General features: G+C 38.5%; 1 protein-coding gene and 1 long non-coding RNA gene across 3 annotated transcripts; one reads left to right on the top strand and one right to left on the bottom strand.

The window, feature by feature from the left end:
• The first annotated feature begins 1338 nt into the window (after positions 1-1338).
• On the top strand, positions 1339-6509 carry LOC138403454 (uncharacterized). Of its 2 annotated transcripts, XR_011237715.1 has the most exons (3): positions 1339-5175; positions 6121-6257; positions 6347-6509. It is a non-coding gene; the product is annotated as an uncharacterized lncRNA (long non-coding RNA). The 2 variants fall into 2 exon arrangements; XR_011237714.1 differs by having other exon boundaries at positions 6121-6509.
• A 7273-nt stretch (positions 6510-13782) lies between these two features.
• On the bottom strand, positions 13783-18547 carry LOC117989440 (uncharacterized). Its single transcript, XM_034976795.2, has 4 exons — positions 18437-18547; positions 15973-16095; positions 14715-14868; positions 13783-13844 (listed from the first exon to the last, which is right to left on the bottom strand). The coding sequence occupies exons 1-4, from the start codon at positions 18524-18526 to the stop codon at positions 13783-13785; spliced, it is 429 nt and encodes a 142-aa protein (XP_034832686.1). The 5' UTR covers positions 18527-18547.
• Between the last annotated feature and the right edge of the window lie 7938 nt (positions 18548-26485).

The following is a 26485-nucleotide window of genomic DNA, read 5'->3' as shown; positions in this document are numbered from 1 at the left end:
TCCGTCCGTCCGTCAGTCCGTCCGTCCGTCCATGCGTCTGTCGGTCCGTCCATCGGTCCGTCTGCCCGTCCGTCTGTCCGTCTGTTCGTCTGTCGGTCTGTCCGTCTGTCTGTCTGTCCGTCTATCTGTCTGTCTGTCTGTCTGTCTGTCTGTCTGTCCGTCTTACAAATAAAGTACGCAACGCTTCGTACAAATAGTACTTTTTTATTTATTTACTAGCTGACGCCCGCGACTTCGTCCGCGTGGATGTAGGTTTTCAAAAGCCCGTGGGAACTCTTTTATTTTCTGGGATAAAAGAAGGCAGGTCATGCCTGTCGTAGAGGTGATGGCCGTTGGAGCCGGAAAGTTCTTGAGTGGAGACCGCGTAGGTATATGTAAGCGTAGTGTGGGACGCCTTCCAGCACGATGGACCGACGATATACAGAGGCTGGCGGGAAGTGGCTAGGTGAGGAAGGCTGAGGACCGGGTGTGGTGGCGCTCTTTAGGGAAAGCCTATGTCCAACAGTGGACGACCGCAGGCTGATGATGATGGAAAAAATCACGTTGATCCGTTGCACCCCTCACACGTCCCTATCCGCCTTCTCCACTCCTGTCACGCTGGCGAATAAGTTTGGAATAGAATAGGATTTCGATGGAGTGCGTGGATTTTTGTGAACGGAGTTCAACCATGTAGTCGTGGTTTGGTACAATAGTAAATGGTACAATATTAATTCACCAACAACAGTTCCTAAAACCCATAGAATAGGAGTGCAGTACCCTGCAGCATCAGTATTGAAGAGTTGGAACTTAAAGTTCAATAATGGTATATATGTTTGGCATCTACAATATTATCTCACAATCAACAGTGGCTTAGGAGTGCAATACCCTGCATCATCAGGGTTGAAGAGTTGGGATATCGAGTTGAATTATGAAGTCGTTGCTTGGTACCTAAACCAGAGATAGTTTATTCTAAGCGTACCTTTAATATCAATTCAACATCAACTATTCCTAAAACAGCTGATTGAAATCCAAAAGTACAAAGCTACCCGTCATTATTATGATGATGGTTGAGAAGTTGGAACTTGAAGTTTTAACATGTATGGTTTCTAACAAAAAAGAATGAATGAAATCGGACTACGCGTTAATGAATTACAGCTCAGTATACATTTTAACTTTCAACCCCTCTCCTAAGGGAACCATGCTGAATTTCGGGATAAAAAGTATCCTATATCCTATATCCTCATAGTATGACGTCAAATCGTACCAAGTTTCATTGGAATCCATTCAGTAGTTTCAGCGTGATGCGCGGCCGTGATACAGACAGACAGACAGACAGACAGACAAAAATGAAAAAAAATTCCAGTTTTGGGTTCAGTATCGATTATAGAGTGCCCTCGAAAAAAAAATTTCAAAATATCTTCAATGTACAGAATTTCACCTGTTACAGTTTTATTATAAGTAATAAAATAATAATAATAATATTGATTCAGATACAAGTTAGCCCTTGACTGCAATCTCACCTGGTGGTAGGTGACGATACAGTCTTGCTTACGACTATTTCGGATCGGAAATTCTTGGATTCAGGTTAAATGCAGTGCAAAAAGAGAGATCATTAGGATTCCGTACCTCAAAAGGAAAAAGGAACCCTTATAGGATCAGTTTGTTGTCTGTCTGTCTGTCCGTCTTACAAATAAAGTACGCAACGCGTACTAGTACGCGTAGTCTGTCTGTCTGCTAGCTTTTCACAGCTCATCCATTTAACCAATTTTGATGAAATTTGGTACAAAAATAGCTTGCATCCCGGGGAAGAACATAGGCTACTTTTATGATAAATAAGATTTAGTGGATACCGCTATTTTTCTGGAAATAACGTTAGATGCGAAACTTCAATGGGGCTCTCATATAAATAACTTATCGAACAGACAGTTCTGCTGCAAATGCGGTAAAAAAGATTCGCCAGTTGACAGACATAGAAACGGCGAGACTAGTATATTTTAGTTACTTTCACAGCATTATGTCATATGGCATATTATTAGAAAAGAAAAAGAAAGAAAAGAAAAAACGTTTATTTTTTAAAGCTGTACCACACATTACCAGTTACCAACTGGTTAGGTTATCCCAGCGCCTCTTATACTTGAGTAATAAAGTCAAAAAACCTCAAGTAGAAGAAGCGCCGGAATAAAGTATGTCATGTGTGGCACAACCCAAAAAAAAGGTCCCTACTCAGCATAAATGCATATTGTCTTGCACAAGTACAAAAACATACAGCGCTGGTTTTCAGTAGAAACCCTGATTCAGATGGCACCACGGAATTATTATGGGGTAATGCTGCTGATATAAATTCTATTTTTGTGCTGCAGAAAAGGGCTGTTCGAGCCATATATTATAGTATGGGACCACGAGAGTCGCTGAGAACTAAATTTAGAGAAGTTAAAATTATGACAGTGCATAATCAATATATTTTTGAAAATTTATTGTACGTATATAAAAACATAAATAAATTAAAAAAAAAAGTGACTGTCATAAGTTCAAAGTTTTCATAAAACGTAAACTAATTAAAAAATCCTATTACATTGTAAAGGATTATTTAAATGATAAGCAAGCTTGGGAATGAGTTGCTCGGCTTTGTGATAGTTCTAATAAGTTTAATTTATGATTTTGTAAAGTGGTGATAATAAAAAGAATACCCGGCTGAGTTAGCTGTGGGCTCTTCTCAGTCTTGGGCACGTTTGGAACCCTCGTAGCGTTTGCGAAATAATTATCACCACTATATTTTACAAATCCAACAACTGACAATCGAAAAGAGTAATTTATTACCTATTTTGAACAAATCATTTGACTTTGACTTTTGATCTCGGAAAATCAAAGTTCCCACGGGATTTTTAAAAAACCTAAATCCACGCGGACGAAGTTACGGGCATCATCTAGTGCATACTAAATAGTTTTTGATTTATCATGCAAAATGTCAAAAAATACTATTTACCTATTTATTTATTTTTATTTTTCACTAGCTGCCCCGGCGAACTTCGTACCGCCTAACAGTCGATTCTTTTTCAGGATTTTTTTTAAAAATTTTCTCTACGTAAGAACCATATTCGTACTTCAAGGAATATTATAAAAAAAGAATTAGCGAAATCGGTTCAGCTGTTCTCGAGATTTGCGATCAGCAACACATTTAGCGATTCATTTTTATATGTACCGAAATTCTAGTTACATAGTAGTAATAAATTAAGTTACATTGTAAATGCTTATCTCTAAACAGAGATTTAGAGATAAACATTTTACTATTGTAGTACGGAAACCTCGGGGCGCGAGTCTGACTCGTACTTGGCCGGTCGGTCTGTCGGTCGGTCGGTCGATTTATTTTAGAATGCATCGTATCGACAGCTGGTGGTAGTAGTTTACATATATCCTACTAATATTATAAACTAGGTGAAGCTATGATAGCCTAGTGGTTAGGACGTCCGCCTTCTAAACGGAGGTCGGGGGGTTCGATCCCGGGCACGCACCTCTAACTTTTCGGAGTTATACGCGTTTTAATTAATTAAATATCACTTGCTTTAACGGTAAAGGAAAACATCGTGAGGAAACCTGCATGCCGAGTTCTCCATAATGTTCTCAAAGGTGTGTGAATTCTACCAATCCGCACATGGCCAGCGTGGTAGACTATGGCCAAAACCCTTCTCACTCTGAGAGGAGACCCCTGCTCTGTAGTGAGCCGGCGATGGGTTGATCATGATGATGATGAGGTGATGCCCGCGACTTCGTACGCGTGGAATTAGATTTTTAAAAATCCCGTGGAAACTCTTTGATTTTCCGGGATAAAAAGTAGCCTATGTCACTCTCCAGGTCAACCATACCCATGCAAAAAATCACTTCGATCCGTTGCTCTGTTGCGACGTGATTGAAGGACAAACCAACGAACCAACAAACAAACACACTTTCACATTTATAATAGGTGTAGTGATGTGTGTGTGTGGATGTTTGGATGTTTGTTACTCAATCACACAAAAACGGCTGAACGGTTTTGGATGAAATTGGGAATGGAGATAGATAAAAGTGTTAATTTAGGGTATACCCTAAATTAACACATAGGCTACTTTTTATCCCGGAAAATCAAAGAGTTCCCACGGGATTTTTAAAAACCTAATTCCACGCGGACGAAGTTGGGGGCATCAACTAGTAATAAAATATAATTTGGACTTATCCGAATTCCGAAAGTCAGGGTTGTCAAATCACACTTATATTATAAAGGCGAAATTTTGTATCTGCGTGTGTGTGTGTATAGGTTTGTTACCCTTTCACGCAAAAAGTACAAGACGGATTTGGCTGAAATTTGAAATAGTGATCGCTTTTGAAAGAGTTCTCGCGGGATTAAAAAACCACTATATCCTCGCGGACGAAGTCGCGTGTATCATCTAGTTACAAATACACAAATACATTTTCAAAAAGATTTTCATTTCATTTCATTTCATTTCATTTCATTTCATTTCATTTCATTTCATTTCAAATATAAGTATGTAGGTCATATTGTGTGCTTAGACAATTTAATTATATACTTGAGTTTTCATGTAACAGAAACAAAAATGGATTGGCGGAAGAGGAAAAAGAAACGGTTTAGACTCGCAAAAGCAAATCCCTTGCAAAGAGGAGATCTATTAAAATTCATCAGAATCTTTCCAAACCATAATATTATCTTGTGATGATAATGCCATTACTTTTTCGGGGTTATTCCTGTGAGTCACACCCGACGTGAGTAACAATGTGACTCGAGGGGAATTTTATTTGACTGAATATGTACTTTTCCGGGATGCTGAATTTGATAATGACATTTATTTTCAAATCCAAAATAGCAGACATGCACTTTTCACAAAAAATAGAAATGGGTGTCGTTTTCAGGGTTTCCAGGATGCTGGTTTTGATAATGACATTAATTTTTTAATCTAAGATGGCGGGCCAGCACTTTTTATAAAAAATAGACGCGAGTGTCGTTTTCAAGGTTCTCCAGGATGGTGAATTTGATGATGACATTTATTTATTTTCAATAAATACTTATATATTATACTTCTATTTTAGTGGATCACAGGATTTTCTTTGACAAGGAAACGACAAAGCAAAAAATCGAATTGAATTAGATTATGATGCTATCACACCGTACCATTTAGAGCCAGCTTCTGAAAATTTGACACTGTGTTTGTAAGTTGATATTATTTAGATACTAGCTAATGCCCGCGACTTCGTCCGCGTGGATTTCACATTTTTCAAAATCCCGCGGGAACTCTTTGATTTTCCGGTATAAAAAGTAGCCTATGTGTTAATCCAGTTAAGAATTCTAAATTTCATTCAAATCCGTTCAGCCTTTTTTGCGTGATTGAGTAACAAACATCCAAACATCTACACTTTCACATTTATAATTCCACTAGCTGCCCTGGCGAACTTCGTTCCGCCTACGGCCTAACAGTCGATTCAAATTTTTTAAATTTTTCTCTCGGTAAGAACCATCCTCGTACTTCAAGGAATACCTAATTTAAAAAAAGAATTAGCGAAATCGGTTCAGCTGTTCTCGAGATTTGCGATGACATTTAGTGATTCATTTTTATATTATAGACTAGCTTATGCTCGCGACTTCGTCCGCGTGGGCTACACAAAATTTCGAACCCCTATTTCACCCCCTCCAGAGTTGAATTTTCAAAAATCCCTTCTTAGTGGATGCCTGCGTCATAATAGCTATCTGCATGCCAAATTTCAGCACGATCCGTCCAGTATTTTGAGCTGTGCGTTGATAGATCAGTCAGTCAGTCAGTCAGTCAGTCAGTCAGTCAGTCAGTCAGTCAGTCAGTCACCTTTTTCTTTTAAATATTTAGATTAGGATTAGGATAATATAATTATTATGTTACTAGCTGCCCCGACGAACTTCGCACCGCCTACAGTCGATTCTTTTTCAGGACTTTTTTAAAAAAATTCTCTCCATAAGAACCATCCCCGTACTTCAAGGAATATTATCAAAAAGAATTAGCGAAATCGGTGCAGCTGTTCTCGAGATTTGCGATCAGCAACACATTCAGCGATTCATTTTTATATAATATAGAGATTTACTATTTGTTGTCAGATTTGTCAATGCTGAATTATGTTGTATTTTAGTGACTCAAGACATTCCTTTTAGAAGAAAACAAGGAAAATAAAATGAATATGCCCAATATACGTACCACTGAAATCCAACATGATACTGCAACATTCAATTCTGTACTAAATATTGAAAGGTCTACCATCCCATACTTGTAAGTTGTTATGCTATGTTTTTTGCATACATTCTATATAGATAATACTCACAATATAATTATGTTGATTGTATGTTTATTAATTCCAGAAATGAAATGGAGAGCTTCAATAGTTCTGCGTCGAATGATACATCTAATGTGACTGTTGAAACAGAAAATGATACATATTGTGTTTATGTGTGTAGTGGGCTTTTAGAGGGAAATTGAATTGTACCTACTTCCTACTTATAAAAATAAAATTTTCATTTTTGAGATCAAAGTGGAATTTATTTTGACTTTTGTATACACAAGTAGATAGTATATATAGTTTTTAGTCGCTACTAATAGATAAGTGTAGGCAACAAAAGTTATTTTTACAGACAAACGAATGTGTAATCATGTGTTCCTAATAGGTAATCCGCCAGCACAGAGAATTCAACTCCTAGAGTACGCATATACAAGGTTTTACATGAAAACAAAATCGTAAAATGTTGGCGGGGGACAGGGGAGAATGCTTTGTTGTGATTGGTGGACTGACTAATCAAAACAATGTGCGGAATGAGGGTACCGAACGGGCGTGGGCGATGATTCATTTAAAATTCCGTGGGATCACCACGATTTAGCAATGCAATTCCTTAGGTACAGCATCAGGGTCGAGAAGTGGGTCTTCGAGTTCAATGATAAAGTCTTTACTTGGTAGATATAGGTACCTACCTCCAATATCAATTTATAACCGACAGTTTCAAAATCCCATAAGTTTTGGTGGTCATGTCCCCTGCAGCATCAGGATTGAGGAGTTGAAATCCTGTGTGTCCTATATAAAATGACATTTTATATAGGACAATGTTGCAAAGTTTCTTTATCAATTAAAAAAATACGCAAATCGGTTCAGAAATCTCGGAGATTTCTGTGTACATAGGTAGAAAAACACAACTCCTTTTTTAAAAGTCGGTTAAAAAAGTATCCTTTGTTAATCCTCTACTTGTCTGTAAAAGTCCCGTCAAAATAGGTACTGCCGTTCCGAAGATTAGCCCGTTCAAACAGACAGACAGACAGACAGTTTTTAAAAACGTTTGATTCAGCTGTTATGGTACAGTTCAAATAACAATATTATGAGCTTGCGGTAGTTATTTCGAAATTACAGACAGACACTTCATAGAAGTATGGATTTCTATAATATATACGAGTTGTTTATACACGCTGAGGCAGTAGTTACCTAATAGGTATGTATGTAAGTGAGATTTTATAGTATTCATCAAAAGATAAGTAGGTAATCATTATCATTCAAAAAAAAATTAAAAAATATTTATTTCAGTAGGTAAACAATTTCACATAGTGCGTAGTAATTGGGACCATCCCAGTAAGTGTTTAGTATTGCTACGAGTACTCGTGGCAGGCGACCCCGCTCTTCCATAAAATCTTATACAATAATAATTGAAATAAGTAGTTCCTTCATAAATCATATATTTACAAAAATTCATCGGTGACATCTGTCCAACTATCTGTGTGCCATCATCAATATATCCGGACGCTAGTGTGAGCGCATGCACTCGCTACACTGCTCATCACTGAGTCTATTTCTTTCTATCACAATGTTAGGTGAAATAGCATACAGGTTACCCACGTGGGCCGAGCAGTTCGGACGTGCATCCAGCGTCACCTTAAGGTGACGCAGGACGCTCGACCAAATTGATTTCTCATACAATGTCAAATGAATGCTTTTCATTTGACATTGTATGAGAAAGGTGAGAGGCACGATGATTTTCACCGAAATCAAGGGTTTAGGAAAAGTATTTTTGAGAAAAAACTACTGAGGTTATGCTTGCAAAGTATAGTTATTTCAACTAATGAATAAATAAACTATGTCTAATGTTAAATTTCTTTAGAATTTTCATACTCCTAATCTTACTTATTTACGCCCAAAGTTGTCATAAATTTAGTGTTAAAATATGAATCTCTTGAGGCTCTTAACTTTAAAATCAATATTATTTTCAATGTTTAATATATCAATAAACCTAGATAATGACGAGATAAATCGATATAATACTTAGTTTTGAGCGTACAATATCAAATAATGTAGTAATTACCCTCCTACGTTTGTATGAAGAAAGCTCCGTCCTGGCCCTCTTAACTATAAACTAAGCTAAGTCAATGGACCGATTCTTAGGTATAAGTACATTTATAAGTTTAGGATTGCTTATTAGCCTCTCTCATAGGCTATATTGTAATGGTAGTAAAGTACTGGTGTCAGTACTTTACGACAAAAAAAATTACATAATATATCAAGTTGGAGCGTGTTTACCTGGGAGATTTCTATTCACGAATGCTTCGAAGGTGTTCAAGTGTGGCTCAAGTAAACAAGTTACACGTGGCAGGGAACATGAATGTCGGAAGGACGGTCTTCACTTCATCGGTTCTAGTCAGAAACGTAGTCAATGTTCCTTTCGAATATATTGAACTAGCTGATGCCCGCGACTTCGTCCGCGTGGAATTAGGTTTATAAAAATCCCGTGGTATACTTATACTCCTTGATTTTCCGGGATAAAAAATAGCCTATGTCATTCTCCAGGTCTTTATCTTATCTATACCCATGCAAAAATCACGTTAATTCGTTGCACCGTTGCGACGTGATTGAAGGACAAACCAACAAACAAACACACTTTCACATTTATAATTAGAGAACTGCTGTAAGTTAGATATCTATAAATAAATTACGGCTAAACTCATATGTTTGTTTGTAAACTCAAAGGTGTATGAAGTTTACCATTCCGCACTGGGCCAGCGTGGCAGACTGTGGTCTAAGCCCTTCTCATTCTGAGAGGAGTCAGGAGACCCATGCTCAGTAGTGGGCCGGCGATAGGTTGATCATGATGTTGAGGAGAAAATAAAACTTCCCTGGTGAAATGTTTTAAATGAAGCAGAAGCCGTTATAAAATACACTAAAAAAATGCAGTTATAATTTATAACTCGTAAAAATATATAACTATTCACGCGCCATTTTAACTTTTTATGTCAAATTTTATGTCGTAAAGTACGATTTTAGTGCTTATTTTAAAGGTGCCGTGAACCGTACTTTTGACATGACAGTTGACCCATAGATTTAAAATGGTGCGTGAGAAATCATTTTGTACGGACTATAGATCGCGGGCATCTCATTCTATAAAGATCGATATAAGTCGAGGTGGGTGAGCTAGTAACTTAAGTAATTTCAAACAATGTTAATGGTGCTCAAACATTGTCAGTAAGGGAAACATACTTGTTTCATTCTTCGGCGTGGTAGCTTCACAAACAGGGCTTAATGAAACAAAAACATTAAGAAATCGGTAGTAAATTCTGCCTTCAAAACTGATTTAACACGAGCTTTCCTTATCTTGTTTGCATTTAGTTATTGAATTCAGAAAGCCATTTAAAGAATAAAACACAAACATGATTAAGTTACTTAATATGTATTTAACTATTTAACTGTTTGCCTGATAAAAATCTATCTAAGTATTACAGTCAAACATAAAATATATGTATTATTATAATCAATGCAGTGATAAAAATAAAGTTAGTAAAACTTACAAAGAAGGCTTGTCGATTGCGAGGCGAGGCAATGCAATTGAAATTGCGCTCTAATCATATGATGAAGTGTTGAGACTAGAGTAACTAGGTTAGAATGATGTGAGGGGTCGCTATAAGAGGTGGTTGGAGGCGATCTAGGTAGGGTTAGGTTAGGTCTATCTTGCGTTACGTTGTTGGTTTTCCATGTGCGATATGTAAGAGTTACAATGATTCTAATAATTGAGGCTGTTCATGTAATTTGATAAAATAAGAATTTCGGCCTGCAAAAAATCAAGTCAATTCGTTGCTCCGTTGCAACGTGATTGAAGGACAAACCAACAACCAACAGACGAACACATTTTCGCATTTATAATATTATGGATGGTAGTGATTTTTGGACAATGTTGTTTCTCTGCCTTTGCTATCTAAATATAAGAAGAAAGTTACTGACTGACTGACTGGCTGATCTATAAGCGCACAGCTTACATTACTCCTATGTTTTACCCACAGATATATATCTTTATGGTTTTAACGGTTCTATCTTAAAGACAAGCAGCCATACGTCAACTTCTGCTGTCTATTGTATGCTGTCATATCTATCTCTATGCGTCATATCGTATCTTGTCGATTTCCATATAAAGTTTCCACAAAGTTTCAAATAAATAATTTATATTCAGATAAATCAAGATGGATAAGATGTCACATCGAAATAAATTAATTTTATGTACATAAATTCTGTTATATCAGTGTTAGACTAATAAATATGAGTGTGCTAAAAAAAATTGCTCCCAAAAAGTTTTTGTGTCGGTATCCTCTTAGCCAAGGTGCTTTAGTTGCAGCTGGGACTCTACTTGTAAGTAAAGTAGACAATTTATTGTAAACCAGCTGATGCCCGCGACTTCGTCCGCGTGGAATTAGATTTTTAAAAAGCCCGTGGGAACTCTTTGATTTTTCGGGATAAAAGTCTATGATATGAATTCGATAAAAGCCTATGTCACTCTCGTCTTTATCTATACCCATGCAAACATCACGTCAATCCGTTGCACCGTTGCGACGTGCCACGTTGCGAAGGACAAACCAACAAACAAACACACTTTCGCATTTATAATAAGGGAACTGACTAACCAGCTCGTTGGAAAGCTTGTAGAGTTAGAGTACACGGCAGAGGGTGTTCTGTATATCGCCTTTATAATGGGGAGTGCTCTGAAGAGCTTTTTGATCTCATTCTACCCTCATTTTTCTACAACCGCACCTCGCGCCACCGTAAGCAATTTCACCCTCACAACCTGGGTGTCTGGTGCACTTCGCACGTCCGTTGTGCCAGATCCTTGTTTCCACGCACATGCAAACTGTGGAATCAACTCCCATCGGCGGTGTTCCCACTAGATTATAACATGGGATTACTGAAGGGGCGGACCAACAAATTCCTGAAAGGCCGGCAACGCATCGGCAGTTCCTCTGGTCTGGTGCTGCAAATGTTCATGGGCGGCGGTAATCACTTAACATCAGGTGACCCCCCTGCTCGTTTGCTCGCTTGTTCTATTAAAAAAACACGCATTGTGCCAGATCTTTCTTTCCACGCGTTTGCAGTGTGAAATCACCCTTCGGCGGTGTTGTCGTTTTTAGAGTTCCGTACCCGAAGACTGCCAACGGGACGGTACTACTAAGTCTCCGCTCACGCTGGTCCGTCCATCCGTCCGTCTGTCTGTCAGCACGCATAGTATCTCGTGAACCGTAGGCAGAGAGTTGAAATTTTCACAGAATGTGTATTTCTATTACCGCTATAACAACAAATAATAAAAACTTCAAAATGGCCGCCATGGAAATTAAAAAAAATTAAAAGGTAAAACATAAATCTTGTACAACGGTACGGAACCCTTCGTGTGCGAGTCCAGCTCGCACTTGGTTGGTTTATATTAACACTAGCTTACGCTCGCGACTTCGTCCGCGTGGACTACAAATTTCAAATTCCTTATTTGACCTCCTTAGGGGTTGAATTTTCAAAAATCCTTTTTTAGCGGATGCCTACGTCATAATATCTATCTGTATGCCAAATTTCAGCCCGATCCATCCAGCAGTTTGAGTTGTGCGTTGATAGATCAGTCAGTCAGTCAGTCACCTTTTCCTTTTATATAGATTCTCTTTTCCTTCTCTTCAAGCTTGTAACATTAATATGCGGAATAGCTCTCATAGTTCAAGTCCTGTTGATGGAGAACTGTAAGAAATGCGGCGGCTACGAGTGGAGGAACGCCTTCAGTTTCAGCATATGCGGTGTGATATACTGCGTCATTATGCTAGCCCTGCATGGCTGGCTGATTTGGGGAGTGAAACGGGTAATTTATTAAATAATTTTTAAATCACTACCCATATTATAAAGTGTTTGTTTGTCGGTTTGTTGGTTTGTCCTTCGCGACGTGATTTTTTGCATGTGTATTTTTTGTATTTAAAGAGCTGGAGAGTGACATAGACTACTTTATATTCTCGAAAAGCAAAAAGTTCCCACGGGATTTTTAAAAACCTAAAACCAATGAAAAGCTTTTAATTGCTAATGCGCGTGGCCGCCATTTTAGTGACGTCAGCACTGAAGTTTCAAGCTGATGAAGTTTCAAGCATATTTTTACTTAAATATACGTCAAATGACATCAAAATGACGTCATTTCGATGTTTATGAGACATGGTTCCAGCGCAATAGCAATTTGCGGGACTTATAGTAATTTCTACAATAGAATTTGATGTTTCTAGAAATTTTCAGAAAAAAACCACGGTGCTATTATCATGGGTAGTAATCACAACAATGTGGTTGAGTCAGACCTTCTTCCTGCTAATTATTCTCTTATGCATCCATAGCGTGGAGGTTGATTTTGTAGCGTGCATTCTTGCTTTCACCTTTGGAGTGATCGCAATATGTGAGTAGATATGAAATAATTATTTTACTTACTTAGTTATGAAAAACCCGCCAAGTGCGAGTCAGGCTCGCGCAACGAGGGTTCCGTAATACAGTCGTATTTTTTCGACATTTTGCACGATAATTCAAAAACTATCGATGCATTTAAAGATAAATAAAAATCTGTTTTAGAATGTACAAGTGAAGACCTTTCATATGATACCCCACTTGATATAGTTATCTTATTTCAAAATTAAAAATACTTTATTAGTTCATGACCACAATTTAATTTTTTATGAGATATAACCACAAATTCACGGTTTTCAGATTTTTCCTTTAATGCCAGCTACAAGACCTACCTACCAAATTTTATGATTCTAGGTCAACGGGAAGTACCCTGTAGGTTACTTGACAGACCGATAGACAGACAACAAAGTGATCCTATAAGGGTTCCGTTTTTCCTTTTGAGGTACGGGACCCTGCAAATCACTAGAATCAGGGTGGAATTAGGTTCAATATCAATATTAGCAAGAAGATTTAAGATTATCGCTGGGCTGGGCAGCGTTTGCTTTAAATCAAGTCATATTTTAGCATCAGTCGGTAGGTAGATTATTGCTCGCCCGACTTCATACATAAATACACGTTTAAAGGGGGGGTAGCTGTGAAGATGTAGTATTACAGTACCTGAATACATTAAATTTTTCTCTTATAGGTATATTATTGTACCTGATTTTAGTCGTATTTGGACTATGGATAGAGTTAAAGGATGCGCAAAAAGTTCAAAATATTGTTGAAATTCTAAACAATTAACACATTCTTAATAATATTTTAATTTACTTACAAAGACAATAAAATTGTATAAAAAATTAATATAAATAAAATAAATTATTTTTCTTAAAATTTTCTTCACTTGCCTGTATCTGAGCCTGCAGCCCAGGTCAGCGGATGCGTCCTGCGGGGCGGGCTTAGGGCGCGATGCCATACATTCCATGCCGCTCGGCACCCGCTCTCGATTAGGACACGTCCGCGAGTCTCCCTGTCAATTTCTTGTAAGAATTATTTCTACGCCCCGCAAGACGCAGCCACTCCCACCTGGGTTGCAGACTGAATCCTGGTTAATCAAAATTTGGGACTCAATGTCTTCCGATGGCTGTTTACTACGAGGATGAAATATATCGTTACTGAAACAAAAAACAAAAACATAGAGCCGTGATACGACTTAGGACATCGCGTCGGCCTCCTATACGGGGAGGTTTCGATCACAGGTACGCACCTCTAACTTTTCGGAGTTATGTAGGTACGTTTTAAGATATAACGGTGAAGGAAAACATCGTAAGGGTTTTCTCACGCATGCCTGAGAGTTCTCCATAATGTTCTCAAAGGTAGGTATGTGAAGTCTGCCGATCCGGACTTGGCGAGCGTGGTGGACAGTGGCCAAACATTTCTCATACTGATAGTGCTGTGCTCGCTCGTCTGATGATGATGAAAATTATTTTACTTATCTACACTGGAGAAAAGTAGGTATACCTACTCGCACTCGCGCTCGCTTTTGCACGTGCTGATGCCTGATACGAAGAGCTAAGAGTGATCACGCACTCATCCGATCCGAATCCGTGAAAATACGGATATAAAAAATATCTACGATATAAAGGCACATTTTTGCCGGTAGGTAGAGTCAAGAGTGCCATGACAGTAGTCTCCTACTAGACCAGATCAGAGACTATTAATTAAAAATTATAATTTTCCCAAAACGCCTCTGCAGGAAATCGAATCCGGAACTTATCACTTGTAATAACCCAGACCGCAGCTTACCAGCACTGTAGCAGAAAGGTAGTCAAAAGATGAATAAAGATCTAAGTATGAAAAAAGTTTGATATACCTACCTAAAAGGTAAAATCCAGTGAGTCACGGGGAGCCACTGGATTCAGGCGGCTCAAGCGGCAATGACCGTGGCGTGTGGAAGTCCGTACAAGAGACCTATGTCCAGCAGTGGACGTCTATCGGTTGATTATGATGATGATACGTAAAAGCAAGGAATATCTAAGACTTACAAAGGTACCACACCATGCCGAGTATGGAGAAGATGACTCTAGTCACCTGTTGCCGGGAGGTGAACACGATGGCTAGCAGAATCATCATCATCAGCATCAGCACCACAAAAATCAGCGCGTACCATACCCAAATGGCGCAGAGGAGTGCGTCGTTCTATATTTGGAAAGAACAAAATCAAAGTACAGTACGCGGCTTAAAGTAATGTACATCGCCTTTAGAATGACATTTCGGCTTTGTAGAGCGTTGTTTTTGTCACTTATACCTATATGATACGTTTTGTCGGTCTCAACGACAGAGACAACGCTCTACAAATCTGCTATCTCCCTCTAAAGGTAGATGTACATTAGTTTCTGCCACGTAAGTGAATTACATGAAATCTATACTTTCATACTTATTAATATTATATATGCGAAAGTGTCTATCAGTCTGTCTGTCTGTCTGTCTGTCTGTCTGTCTGTCTGTCTTTCTGTCTGTCTGTCTGTCTGCTAGCCTTTCACGGCCCATCCGTTCAGCCGATTTTGACGAGATTTGGTACAGAGATAGCTTGCATACCGTGGAAGGACAACTACTTTTTATCCCGGAAAATCAAAGAGTTCCCACGGGATTTTAAACAACCTAATTCCACGAAACGAAGTCGTGGGCATCGTCTTGTTCATAATTTATGCCTCTAAATAATTTAGAGTTATTAGAACCTGTCTTAAAATCATTTTAAGACAGGTTCAGAGCTAGCAAGACCTATCAACAGATTACGATAGACTCAGTATTAATTTCGGCTGCCATGTCTTCACAGCGTAACCAGTTATCTTACTTCGAAAATTGAATGTACTAATTAATTCATGACCACAGTTTAATTTTTTTTGTGTGATGTAACCCTAAATTCACGGTTTTCAGATTTTTTCCCTTGTCTGCTATAAGACCTACCCTACCCACCTGTCAAATTAAATGATTCTATGTCAGCGGGAAGTAAGTACCCTGTAGGTTTCTTGACAGACCGACAGACAGACAGACAGACAGACAACAAAGTGATCCTATAAGGGTTCCGTTTTTCCTTTTGAGGTACGGAACCCTAAAAAGGAACACCTCTATTAATATCATAGATTTTTTTTTATTGTTGGTTTGTCCTTCAATCACGGTGCAACGATGCCATATGCCCTGCCATGTCTTCACAGCGTGACCAGGGCAGCGCTTGCTTTGTCAAGTCCATTAAAATAAAATAAACAGTTAGGTTACTTACAGTACTACAGTACTTCATCTAACCTGTATTACGCCACAGAATAGAACAATGCTCGCAACAAAGAAAAGTGCTACCAATATCCAAATAGTGAGCAGTAAGTAGCTGAGAGGCTTGAAGACTGTGCAACCATATGCCATTGGCTGTAGCTGAAACAAGTTGGGTAATCTATTCAGTGGCGTGCACAGTGTTTGAAGCCAGGGTAGGCACTAGTTAGATAGAAACCTGTTTACTGGCAGGTCATAATGAAAAATATGCATTGGGCTATTACAACTGGGGTAAGCAGTGCATTTATGCCTCTATGACCTGCACGCCACTGAATCTATTATCTATATGGTACACGATAGGTCGAGATGGCGATCGGGGTATGAGGCGGGGGGGGGGGGGGGGCGCCCCGCACACCCGCACATCACCTGTGCTACCCTGCACCGGGTTAGCGCGGAGGCTGTGCGGTACCCACCCCGATTGCGATCTCGACCTGTCGCGTAGGTATATACTATACCTCCCGCCTACGTGTTCTCTGTAACGTAGACCACAACTAAAAACCGTTTTTAGAAATTTGTACAAAAGTTTATCTTGTTTATAATATGAAGTTTTGCATTGGAATGACAAAAGATATAAATTAGTTACAACGACTACATGCCCAGAGAGGTTCCTAGTTCCTACCTACCTATTTGTTTGATAACGCTGCATTTACACATTCGCAAAAGAGGGCGTGACGAGTGGCGAGCCGAAACGATATTCGTCTCCGGTCTAGTCTCGCACGCCCAGCAGTGGCGAGTCTAGTCTGGGGCAGCCATAATTGCTGAAAGGACGACCGGGACATCCATCCATATGCATACTCAGTGGCGTGCACAGGGTTTGAAGCCAGGGTAGGCATTAGTTAGATAGGAACCTGTTTAATGGCAGGTCATAATGAAAAATATGCATTGAGCTATTACAACTGGGGTAAGCAGTGCATTTATGCCTCTATGACCTGCACGCCACTGTGCATACTGGTACGAATTTATCGAAAGTGTCAGTCTGTCTGTCTGCACTTGGAAACGGCTGCTTATCCCGGAATACAATTAATATAAAGAGTTTTCAGGTGATTTTTAAAAACCAAATACATGTGGACGAAGTTACAGGCAATAAACAACGTAAAACAAAAGCACGAGCGAAGCGAGCGCGAAATTTATGTATTTTTACGAAAAAAACTGTAGGTATTAATAATTTACTAATATTATAAATGCGAAAGTGTGTACGTATATCTATCTATCTGTTATCTTTTCACGGCCTATCTTTTTAACCAGTTACTATTCAGGAATAGCTTGCATCCCGGAAACAGACATAGAATTTTTATCCCGGAAAATCAAAGAGTTCCCACGGGATTTTTAAAAAACCTAATTCCACGCAAACGAAGTCGCGGGCATCAGCTAGTTTAGTAAATATTTTGTGGACACACAGCTGAAAACCTACATTCTCAGTTTCAGTCATTGATCAGTGGCGTGCACAGGAGTGCACGTGCCAGGGTATGCATTTAGGTATGAACTTATTTTACGGCAGGTTATGATGAAAAATAAGCATTGATTTAATTACAACGAGGGTAAGCAGTGCGTTTATGCTTCTATGAGCTGCACGCCACTGTCATTGATACTATACGTTTGGTTACATATTATGTAAAGACTGAAGTAGATACGTTATATAGGTCTCTCTCGACCATTTTCTATCTTCTGTCTCACTCATCACCGAGCATGAAAGTTATTCACCATGTATTATGGTCATAACATGCCTATATGGTATCGGTTTCATCACTTTCAGTAATTAAATATCTGTAAGAACTACACTGTGTACTGTAACTGTGTTTGTAGCAGTACCTACAGTGGAAAGTCGCCTTAATTTTCCTCATAACTAATTTCTAACATAATTTAATTTAAACACAAAACTAAAACCAAAAACAGGTATCTATCTGATAAAGTTTAATAAAGTCTGATCAAATCAAAGTAGAGAAAAGTAGTTCTTTGCCTGAAGTAGGTAGTTCATCTAATTTACATTTGCTTTAAAATTTCGGATCAGGTAAATAAACTTTTGAATGGAACCGGCCTACGCGGGTCAAAATTGGATAAACTGTATAGGTTAGAAACTTGAAGACCCTTAGGCGCAGCGGGTTAATGAAACCTACCTACTACGCTGCAAAATTAAATGATTAGTTTTTAACTTGAGTGGGATACTTTCTTGATTAAATACCAGTGTATGTGAAGAGTAGTGTAAAGTCAAGTAAAACTTTGTCTTCGATTGCTTCAACTTTTATTATTATGGTATGAAGTTATAAAACTTTTGTGTACTTAAGTTTTCTTTAATAGAGATAGCGAGCAAACGAGCTGGCGGGTTTATTAGAGGTAAAATATTTACGACGACTGAAATACCCTGAAATATAAATATCAAGGGGTTTCTGGGGAAAAAAAACCTCAGAAATAAGAAATACGAACTAAGAGATCAGAAGCTACTAACCATGCCTAAAACAGCAGTAAGCATTGACCCAGTCTTTAGATTAGCGCCAAAGAAGGAGGTCACGTTTGGTAAATCTTCCAACAAGTTCATTTTGATGTTCTTCGAGTTTCTGGCCAAGTTTTATGTATAACGGTCGGAAGCAATGCACCAATGTACTTTCCCTGTATGTATGGGCTCCTTATTAAGTAAATATAGCTTTTATATAAAAGTTGAGAGTAAAATGTTTGTGAATTAATAGAATTTTGTTTGGTTTCCACACAGAGATAGCATAAATTATTATGGTTTCCATAAATTTGCCAATTTGTCTGTTGTTATTTTTTGACAACTATTTGACAGGGTTCATGTCAGACGTGGCTACAGAAGTAAGTACCTACGTCAAAAAATATAAAGTACCATGAAAGTACCTAATACCTAAGTATAAAGGAAAAGGTTCTACAAACGCACATCAACCTTTTTTTTTATTTTATTTAGATACAAGTTAACCCTTGACTGCAATCTCACCTGATGGTAATTGACGATGCAGTCTAAGGTGGGAGCGGGCTAACCTGGAAGGAGTATGGCAGTTTTTATTAAACCCATACACCTTTGGTTTCTACACGGCATCGTACCGGAACGCTAAATCGCTTGGCGGCACGGCTTTGCCGGTAGGGTGGTAACTAGCCACGGCCGAGGCCTCCCACCAGACCAGACCAGAAATTTAGAAATTATGAAATTCCAAATCACTGCCAGGAATCGAACCCGGGACCTCCCTCTGATAAGACCACAGCGCTTACCACTGCGCCAGGGAGGTTGTCAAAACTAACAACCTAACCTAAGCTCAAACTACTGGATGGATCGGGCTAGGCAGGGCTAGGCCATGGCTAGGCAAGCAGATATAGCTATTATAGGTTCATAGTTGGTTCATAGATTAATGATTGGTCTCGCTATGCTCTACATAGGTTATTATGACGTAGACATCTGCTAAGAAAATATTTTTGAAAAATCAATCCCTAGAAGGTAAAATAGGGGTTTAAATTTGTGCAGTGCACGCGTACGAAGTCGCGGGCATAAGCTAGTACTAGTAGATAAATATTAATGCTGGTATATGTACATATTATACACTAGGCTCGCCGAGCTCAGTCATATTGAATCGCAATGATTCGCCACCTAATCATATTATATTCGGCATGTTTACGAAAGTAATATCAAACTTTAAAAAATCCAAAATCAATTTAAAAAAAATCGAAGAGCTGTGTTCTATAAAAAATACTAATAATGAACGGCAGGAAGAGAACAATGATGAATGTTTTATTCTATTCATAATAAACTCGTGGGCCATGTTCTAAAACAATGGCCACTGTTCATTAAAATATTTGAAGAAAACAACACGAAATCTTTTCGTTAATTTTAAATGCGAAAGTGCGTTTGCTTGTTGGTTTATTTTTCAATCACGCCGCAACAAAGCAACAGATCGACGTAAACTTTTTGCATGGATATAGTTAAGGAACTGGAGAATAGCATAAGCTACTTGTTATGTCAGAAAATCAAAGTATTTTTAAAAAACCTGCATCCACGTGGACGAAGTTGAAGCAATAACTAGTAGTTACTTAAATAATTAAAAGAAAACATTGATTTCGTTAGAAACAATTTTACATTTTATAAATTTTGTTCTCCGAATTATTACACACAAGCTTATGCCCGTGACTTCGTCCGCGTCTTTCCCAGGTTTTGGTATCATAATAATATGAGAAACTTTTTTCAATTAGCTATCAGGTTTTATTATCGGCTTATTCTGTTACGTAACTAAATCTAGATATTAAAAGTTAAAAAAACTTTGCAAAAAATCCAGTTTGAAATCCGATTCGAACTGGCTTGATCCAGTATAATCCAATTAACAAAGCAGGGTTTCTATACTGACATCGGTTAAGCGGTAAAGCGTTTTAGCCAGTATTATTGAAAGCTCTTTCCAATATGTTAATTAAAATCTCTTTTTAACCGGTACCAGAGTTTATATTTAGCTGTCTTCTCTAGTGTTCCGTAGTGACACAAGGAACCTTTATAGTTTTGTTCAGTCTGTCTGTCCATCTGTCCGATTACCTATCCGTCTTACAGCCATTTTAAAAACCAAACTTGTAAAATAATAGAAGGAACTTTATCAGTCACACTCACACTTACACAAAAAAAAATTCAGGGCAAGTGCCTCTTAAAAGTGGGGAAAAAATGGTTTATACCCTCAAGTGATACCTCGTTAAACAGATATTTTAAAATAATTACTTATTAGGTTTCTACGACAGTTTTTGAAAAAATCCTTCCGTTTTAAGAAATAATGAGCTTGAGCGCCAAAGTTTTTAGGAACTAACTTTGCTACGGAATCCTTCTTACCTTACCCTCCCTACCTTATGTATTCCTAGATGGATTAGTTTTTTGTTTGTGAGATCAATTAAACAAAAGCAACTTAATCTTGAACCTGCGCAGTGAGTGATTTATCTATTTGCTGTTAATGATGATGTTGATGAAGCTATAAATATTCATACACTAGAATGGGCTCAGGTACTCTAACTTTATGTCACCCGCATTCTCATGCAATAATAATTTATTTATTTATTTTTAGGCATCATTGTCTATTGTCTTCAGTAACTAGTTCCATTTTATAGTGTCTTTAAAACTCCTGAGGTTATCTAGGAATAACAAACGCTTGTTATTAAATAAAATCTAATCTAAAATGCAATTTCGAGAGAGAAGTAAGCCGCCGAACGCAACTCGACTGGCCAATGATCGATCGATCGACCAAAATTCCTCAGTGCTTGAAGTTTTCGAATAGTGAATTGTCTATGGATCCGAGCCATGTTCACTTACTATGGGCCTCATAAGAAAGAGTCACAGCGGGCGATATGGAGAGAGCTATGCTTGGAGTTTCTCTACGTGATCAAATCAGAAATGAGAAAATCTGTAGGAGATCCAGAGTAACCGACATGCGAAACTAAAGTGGCAATGGGCAGGGCACATAGTTCGACAAACCAGTGGATTGGGGCCCAAGGTGCTGGCATGGCGAACTCGCACTGGAAATCATTGGAAAATCCCCACACTAGGTGAACAAAGGACATCAAACCAGTCGCAGCTAGCCGCTGGATTCAGGCGGCGCAATACCGAGGTGTGTGTCGCTACAAGAGATGATGATGATAATGAATCTAATACCCAGCTAAAATTGCATCACACTAAACACGCGGGTGCTAGTGTACAATTTGTAATACTAAATGCAAAAGTAATAACACCGATCGATGTTGCATTTTAAACAAAGCTATACCATTCGATTTGCATATTAAAGACTTGTGACATAGTTTAGCTAGTATACAGTAGGGCCAGTAATGCACTAACAGCACTATAGCGTAAAAGGGAAAGTCTCCTTACGAGGGAGACAAGTGCAGACTATAGAGTCGATAGCGAGAAGTGCAATATTACTATTTAAGGGGAATATATCTTATCAGCGCTATAATAAGCAGCAGCTATCTAGTATAGCTAAATAATGCTAATGATCTGGGTTTTGCTAAACACACTGACTGTTTTATGGCAATGCAATATGACTACGACGAGTATTTAACTTAATTTTTTAGAAATATTGGCTCAAAAACTTTACATTCAAGCATCTGGGTAGCTTCGTCCATCTTTGTTGGTATACTGCCACCAATATTGTATAAGAAAAAACGTGTTCATCGTTATCGTAACCGGTAGCAAATTCCGCCCCTTGATTGGCTGTGAAAAAAGTAAACAGCGAATCAGCCAATCAAAAGGTAGAATTCGCTGTTGATTATGATTATGATGAATGCGTTTTTCTTACACAATCGGAGGGCTGAAACTAAAATATATGCTGTACGCACGATAGTAGTGTTTGTATTGTACGCCTTCATAGTTTCTATTGGTTTTATTGCGAGTCTTAGGGTCTGTTTCAGAACCGCCAGATAAAGTTTACTTGATGGATAAATTTGAAATTTTAACAGATTTTCAATACAAAAATTGTCATAACATCTTTATTTACATTAGATAAATTTTTTCTGGCGGTTATGAAATTTGCACTTGGGAACATCTTTGACTTCGGTGCCGAAACGTAGGTAGGTACTCAGTGTTTAATCCCACGATCAAACGAATTGTCCTACTGTAAAATTGCTAAACTGTGCTGGAAAATGAGCAGTGAAGCTTGTGTTTTATTAAGCCAACTCATTGCGAACTTGTAACAAACTCTTGATTGAAAAATGGACTTTGAATAATTTCTAAGGTCCTCGTTATAATAATAATATGATTACTAGCCTCAAGGTTTTTTGTCGTGAAGCAAGAAGAATTTACTTAAGTTTATATCCTGTACAATAATATAATTCCCTGAGCTAATTTAATAATTGTGTGTATTTATTTAAGGCACCAGGGTATGTTCTGAAAACGCCCAACATATTATTTCACAAAAAAACATTTTTTTAAAATAGAGATAGCGAGCAACGAGCAGGCGGGTCACCTGATGTTAAGTGATTACCGCCGCCCATACCTAAACATTTGCAGCACCAGAGGAACCGCCGATGCGTTGCCGGCCTTTTAGGAATTTGTTGGTCCGCCCCTTGAATAACCCCATGTTGTAATGTAGTGGGAACACCGCCGATGGGAGTTGGTTCCACAGTTTGCACGTGCGTGGAAAGAAGGATCTGGCACAGCGAACGGCCGAAGTGCACCAGACACCCAGGTGGTGAGGGTGAAATTCCTTACGGTGGCGCGCGGAGCGGTTGTAGAAAAATGAGGGTGGAATGAGGTGAAAAATAACGTTTTTCTATTGTCTTTCTTGAGTTTTGGATCTTATTAAGCTAGAACTTTTCATGTAGACATTTCTTGTGGTAGATCTTTTTTTAGACGAAAGTACCTACAGTATGCAGCCGAAAGTAAAGACCTTTAGGAGATAGCAGATTTGTAGAGCACTGTCTCGGTTCTTCAGACCGACAAAACGTCGAGCGCGAAGCTCCGCCTGGGAGCGAGCCCTAGGGCTTGAAGAAATAATTCGAGAGGTCGGGGGGCAACGCAGAATCTATATTGGCCTTTAATGGTACCTACTTAGGGTTGTACGATAGAACTACTTCTTCGGAATTTTCGACGAAGTAGCTCTTTACATAAACTTTTGAGTCCGGGCAAAAACTTGATCGCATGCAATATTAATTGCTTTTGCTCGCCTTTCCACCACTTAGCCATTAGCGTTTATAATAAGAAAATAATTGCCCATTACTTTGCTAAAAGGTTCGTCTAAATGAAATAATTATTGTTCAAGCTTAGATAAAATGATTAATCCTACAAAATGACTTCTCCCGCGCCATTTTAACTCTATGTGCCAACTATCATATTATCAAAAGTAGGTTCACCTTTAAAATAGGAACTAAATGTAACTTAATTTATTATTACTTTGTAACTACAATTTTGGTACATGAAAAATAAAAATAAAATGAATAAATCGTACTTTTGTCATGGAATTTGACACATAAGGTAAAATGGGGCATGAAAAGTAATTTTTAGGGTTCCGTACCTCAAAAGGAAAAACGGAACCCTTATAGGATCACTTTGTTGTCTGTCTGTCAAGAAACCTAAAGGGTACTTCCCGTTGACCTAGAATCATGAAATTTGGCAGGTAGGTAAATCTTATAGCTGACATTTGGGGGAAAATCTGAAAACCGTGAATTTAGGGTTAGATCACACAAAAAAAATTAAATTGTGGTCATGAACTAATAATTAGTATTTTCAACTTTCGAAGTGAGTGACTATATCGAGTGGGGTATCATATGAAAGGTCTTCACATGTACATTCTAAAACAGATTTTTATTTATTTTTATGCATCATAGTTTTTGAATTATCGTGCAAAATGTCGAAAAAATACGACTGTAGTATGGAACCCTCAATGCGCGAGCCTGACTCGCACTTGGCTGGTTTTTTACGCATCATACGGCGAGTGGCCTGACGTCGATGCGCCGCGATGGCGAATACGTAAACGCAGGGTAAGGGCGGTTTCAGACTAGCGTATTATACGCGCGTATAAGCTCGTTTTTGGAAGCGCATGTAGGCGCGTAAAGGCGCGCCTTTTGGCACACGCTCAACTCGTACGAGCGTTGACGCGCTTCTAAGCTCGTATTTAGCGCGAGCCGCGAGAGACCACCACCCGGTTCGAGCGTACACGCCGAAATATGCCCGTATACGCGCGTCCGGTTTTTTAAAGCGCGTATGTAGCGCGCATGTAAGCGCATATGCTGAAACGACCGTATACGCGCAAAAAAATACGCTAGTCTGAAACCGCCCTTAGACGCACGTCCTACGCATTTTGTTGGTTTCAAAATACCCTTTTTTGGTCGGAACAAAAAGGGATTGCCTATTGCGTGGTTCTTTAGAAATAAGAACTTAATTAATTTCATAGAGACTGTCGAAGAAACCGTTCAAACATTTTGCAAGTTATTTTTCTTTCGAAATTTCCCGCGCAGAGAACTCGTATAAAATTGGCAAAAGTAAAAAGTCTTGCATTTTGTAAGAGTAAAAAAACATATTTGATATTCTTAATAATTACTTTGCAAAGCCCTTGGGAGTTGAGTAATCTCGACCGCTACCATCATCATAGCGCTGAGTACATCATCATCATCATCATCAGCGGCCCATGGAAATAGGTTTTTAATTGCTATTTCGGCCGAGACTTGTATAGTAGGTACTTTAGATCCATTATATCCAAGAAGGAAACAATCAACAAATAAATTCAAGAAATATGTTACATTGCATTTTGCGCCAAAGAGAACATAATAATATAATCAGTACGTTTTGCACCAGGTTCATGTCATCCATACTCCATACTAATGTTATAAATGCGAAAGTGTGTCCGTCTGTCTGTCCGTCTGTCTGTCTGTCTGTCTGTCTGCTAGCCTTTCACGGCCCAACAGTTTAACCGATTTTGATGAAATTCAATACAGAGTTAGCTTACATCCCGGGGAAGGACATAGGCTATTTTTATCCCGGAAAATTAAAGAGTTCCCACGAGATTTTAAAAAACCTAAATCCTCGTGGAATTTTGAATGGAAACGGAATCGACATTTCAGTATTGAAGTTATTGTTGTAATGTAGGGATTAGATCAGTCCCTTATTGCCAGAAACTCTGCAACGGGCAGTCGAGTTTAATTGAAAATGTCTTTAGCAAAGATTAAGCAATTAATAAGTTCGTGTAATTTTGCCTTCAAATTAATTATCTCTCAGGGGATTCAGTCATCCCTTATTAATTATTTCTCATGGGAAGGAATCATCAAGATTAATAATTAATTAGACATTATCTTTCCGGCATTTTCCTGGTATCTATAGTATAAGTAACAAATCTCTATATAAAAAAAAGAATCGCTAAATGTGTTGCTGATCGCAAATCTCAAAAATAGCTGAACCGATTTCGCTAATTCTTTTTGCATAATATTCCTTGAAGTACGAGGATGGTTCTTACGGAGAGAATGTTTTTTACAAAATCCTGAAAAAGAATCGACTGTTTGGCGGTATGAAGTTCGCCCGGGCAGCTAGTAATTAATAATTAGGTGTGCCCTAGTATGGCCCAAAATAACTTTAAGAAGCACACAGATATCTCAAAGGTTTGGTTTTCACCTGTTGAAATATTATAAGTGATGCCCGCGGGGACTTAGATTTTTTGAAATTCCGTGGGAGCTCTATGATATACCGGGACAAAAAGTAGCCTATGTCCATCCCTGCAACTGCTAAGTTACATTGTCGGTGTTGAGAGTGTTCTAGATTTGTGTGGTGAGTGGTGTGTGGTGTAGGTACCTAATGCTTGCTTTTCCTGATTCTTTAGTCATGTCTTTTTAGATTTGTCTGTTTGGCGGACTATAGCGATTAAGCTCGTGGTTCGTTGTACATCGTGGACTTCACTGCTTTTATCCAACATTTGTTTACAGGACGCGGCCAAAAGTGATGAACATCGATCTTTAAAAGGAGACAGCAGATTTGTAGAGCAATATCTCGGTCGTTGAGACCGACAAAGCGTCAAATGGGTATGAGTAACAGAGACAACGCTCTACA

The sequence above is a fragment of the Maniola hyperantus genome, chromosome 16 (genome assembly GCF_902806685.2).
Source record: "Maniola hyperantus chromosome 16, iAphHyp1.2, whole genome shotgun sequence".
NCBI lineage: Eukaryota > Metazoa > Arthropoda > Insecta > Lepidoptera > Nymphalidae > Maniola > Maniola hyperantus.
Note: the sequence above shows the minus strand (reverse complement) of the source record. Positions and strands in the feature narration are given on the sequence as shown.

Excerpts from the sequence above, each read along its gene's own strand:
- LOC117989440 (XM_034976795.2), bottom strand. The coding sequence starts at position 18,526 with ATGAACTTGTTGGAAGATTTACCAAACGTGACCTCCTTCTTTGGCGCT. Across the intron at positions 14,869-15,972 it reads TATTCTGTGGCGTAATACAG|AACGACGCACTCCTCTGCGC; the intron begins GTTAGATGAAGT and ends TTCCAAATATAG. Across the intron at positions 13,845-14,714 it reads CGGCATGGTGTGGTACCTTT|TAACGATATATTTCATCCTC; the intron begins GTAAGTCTTAGA and ends TTTTTGTTTCAG.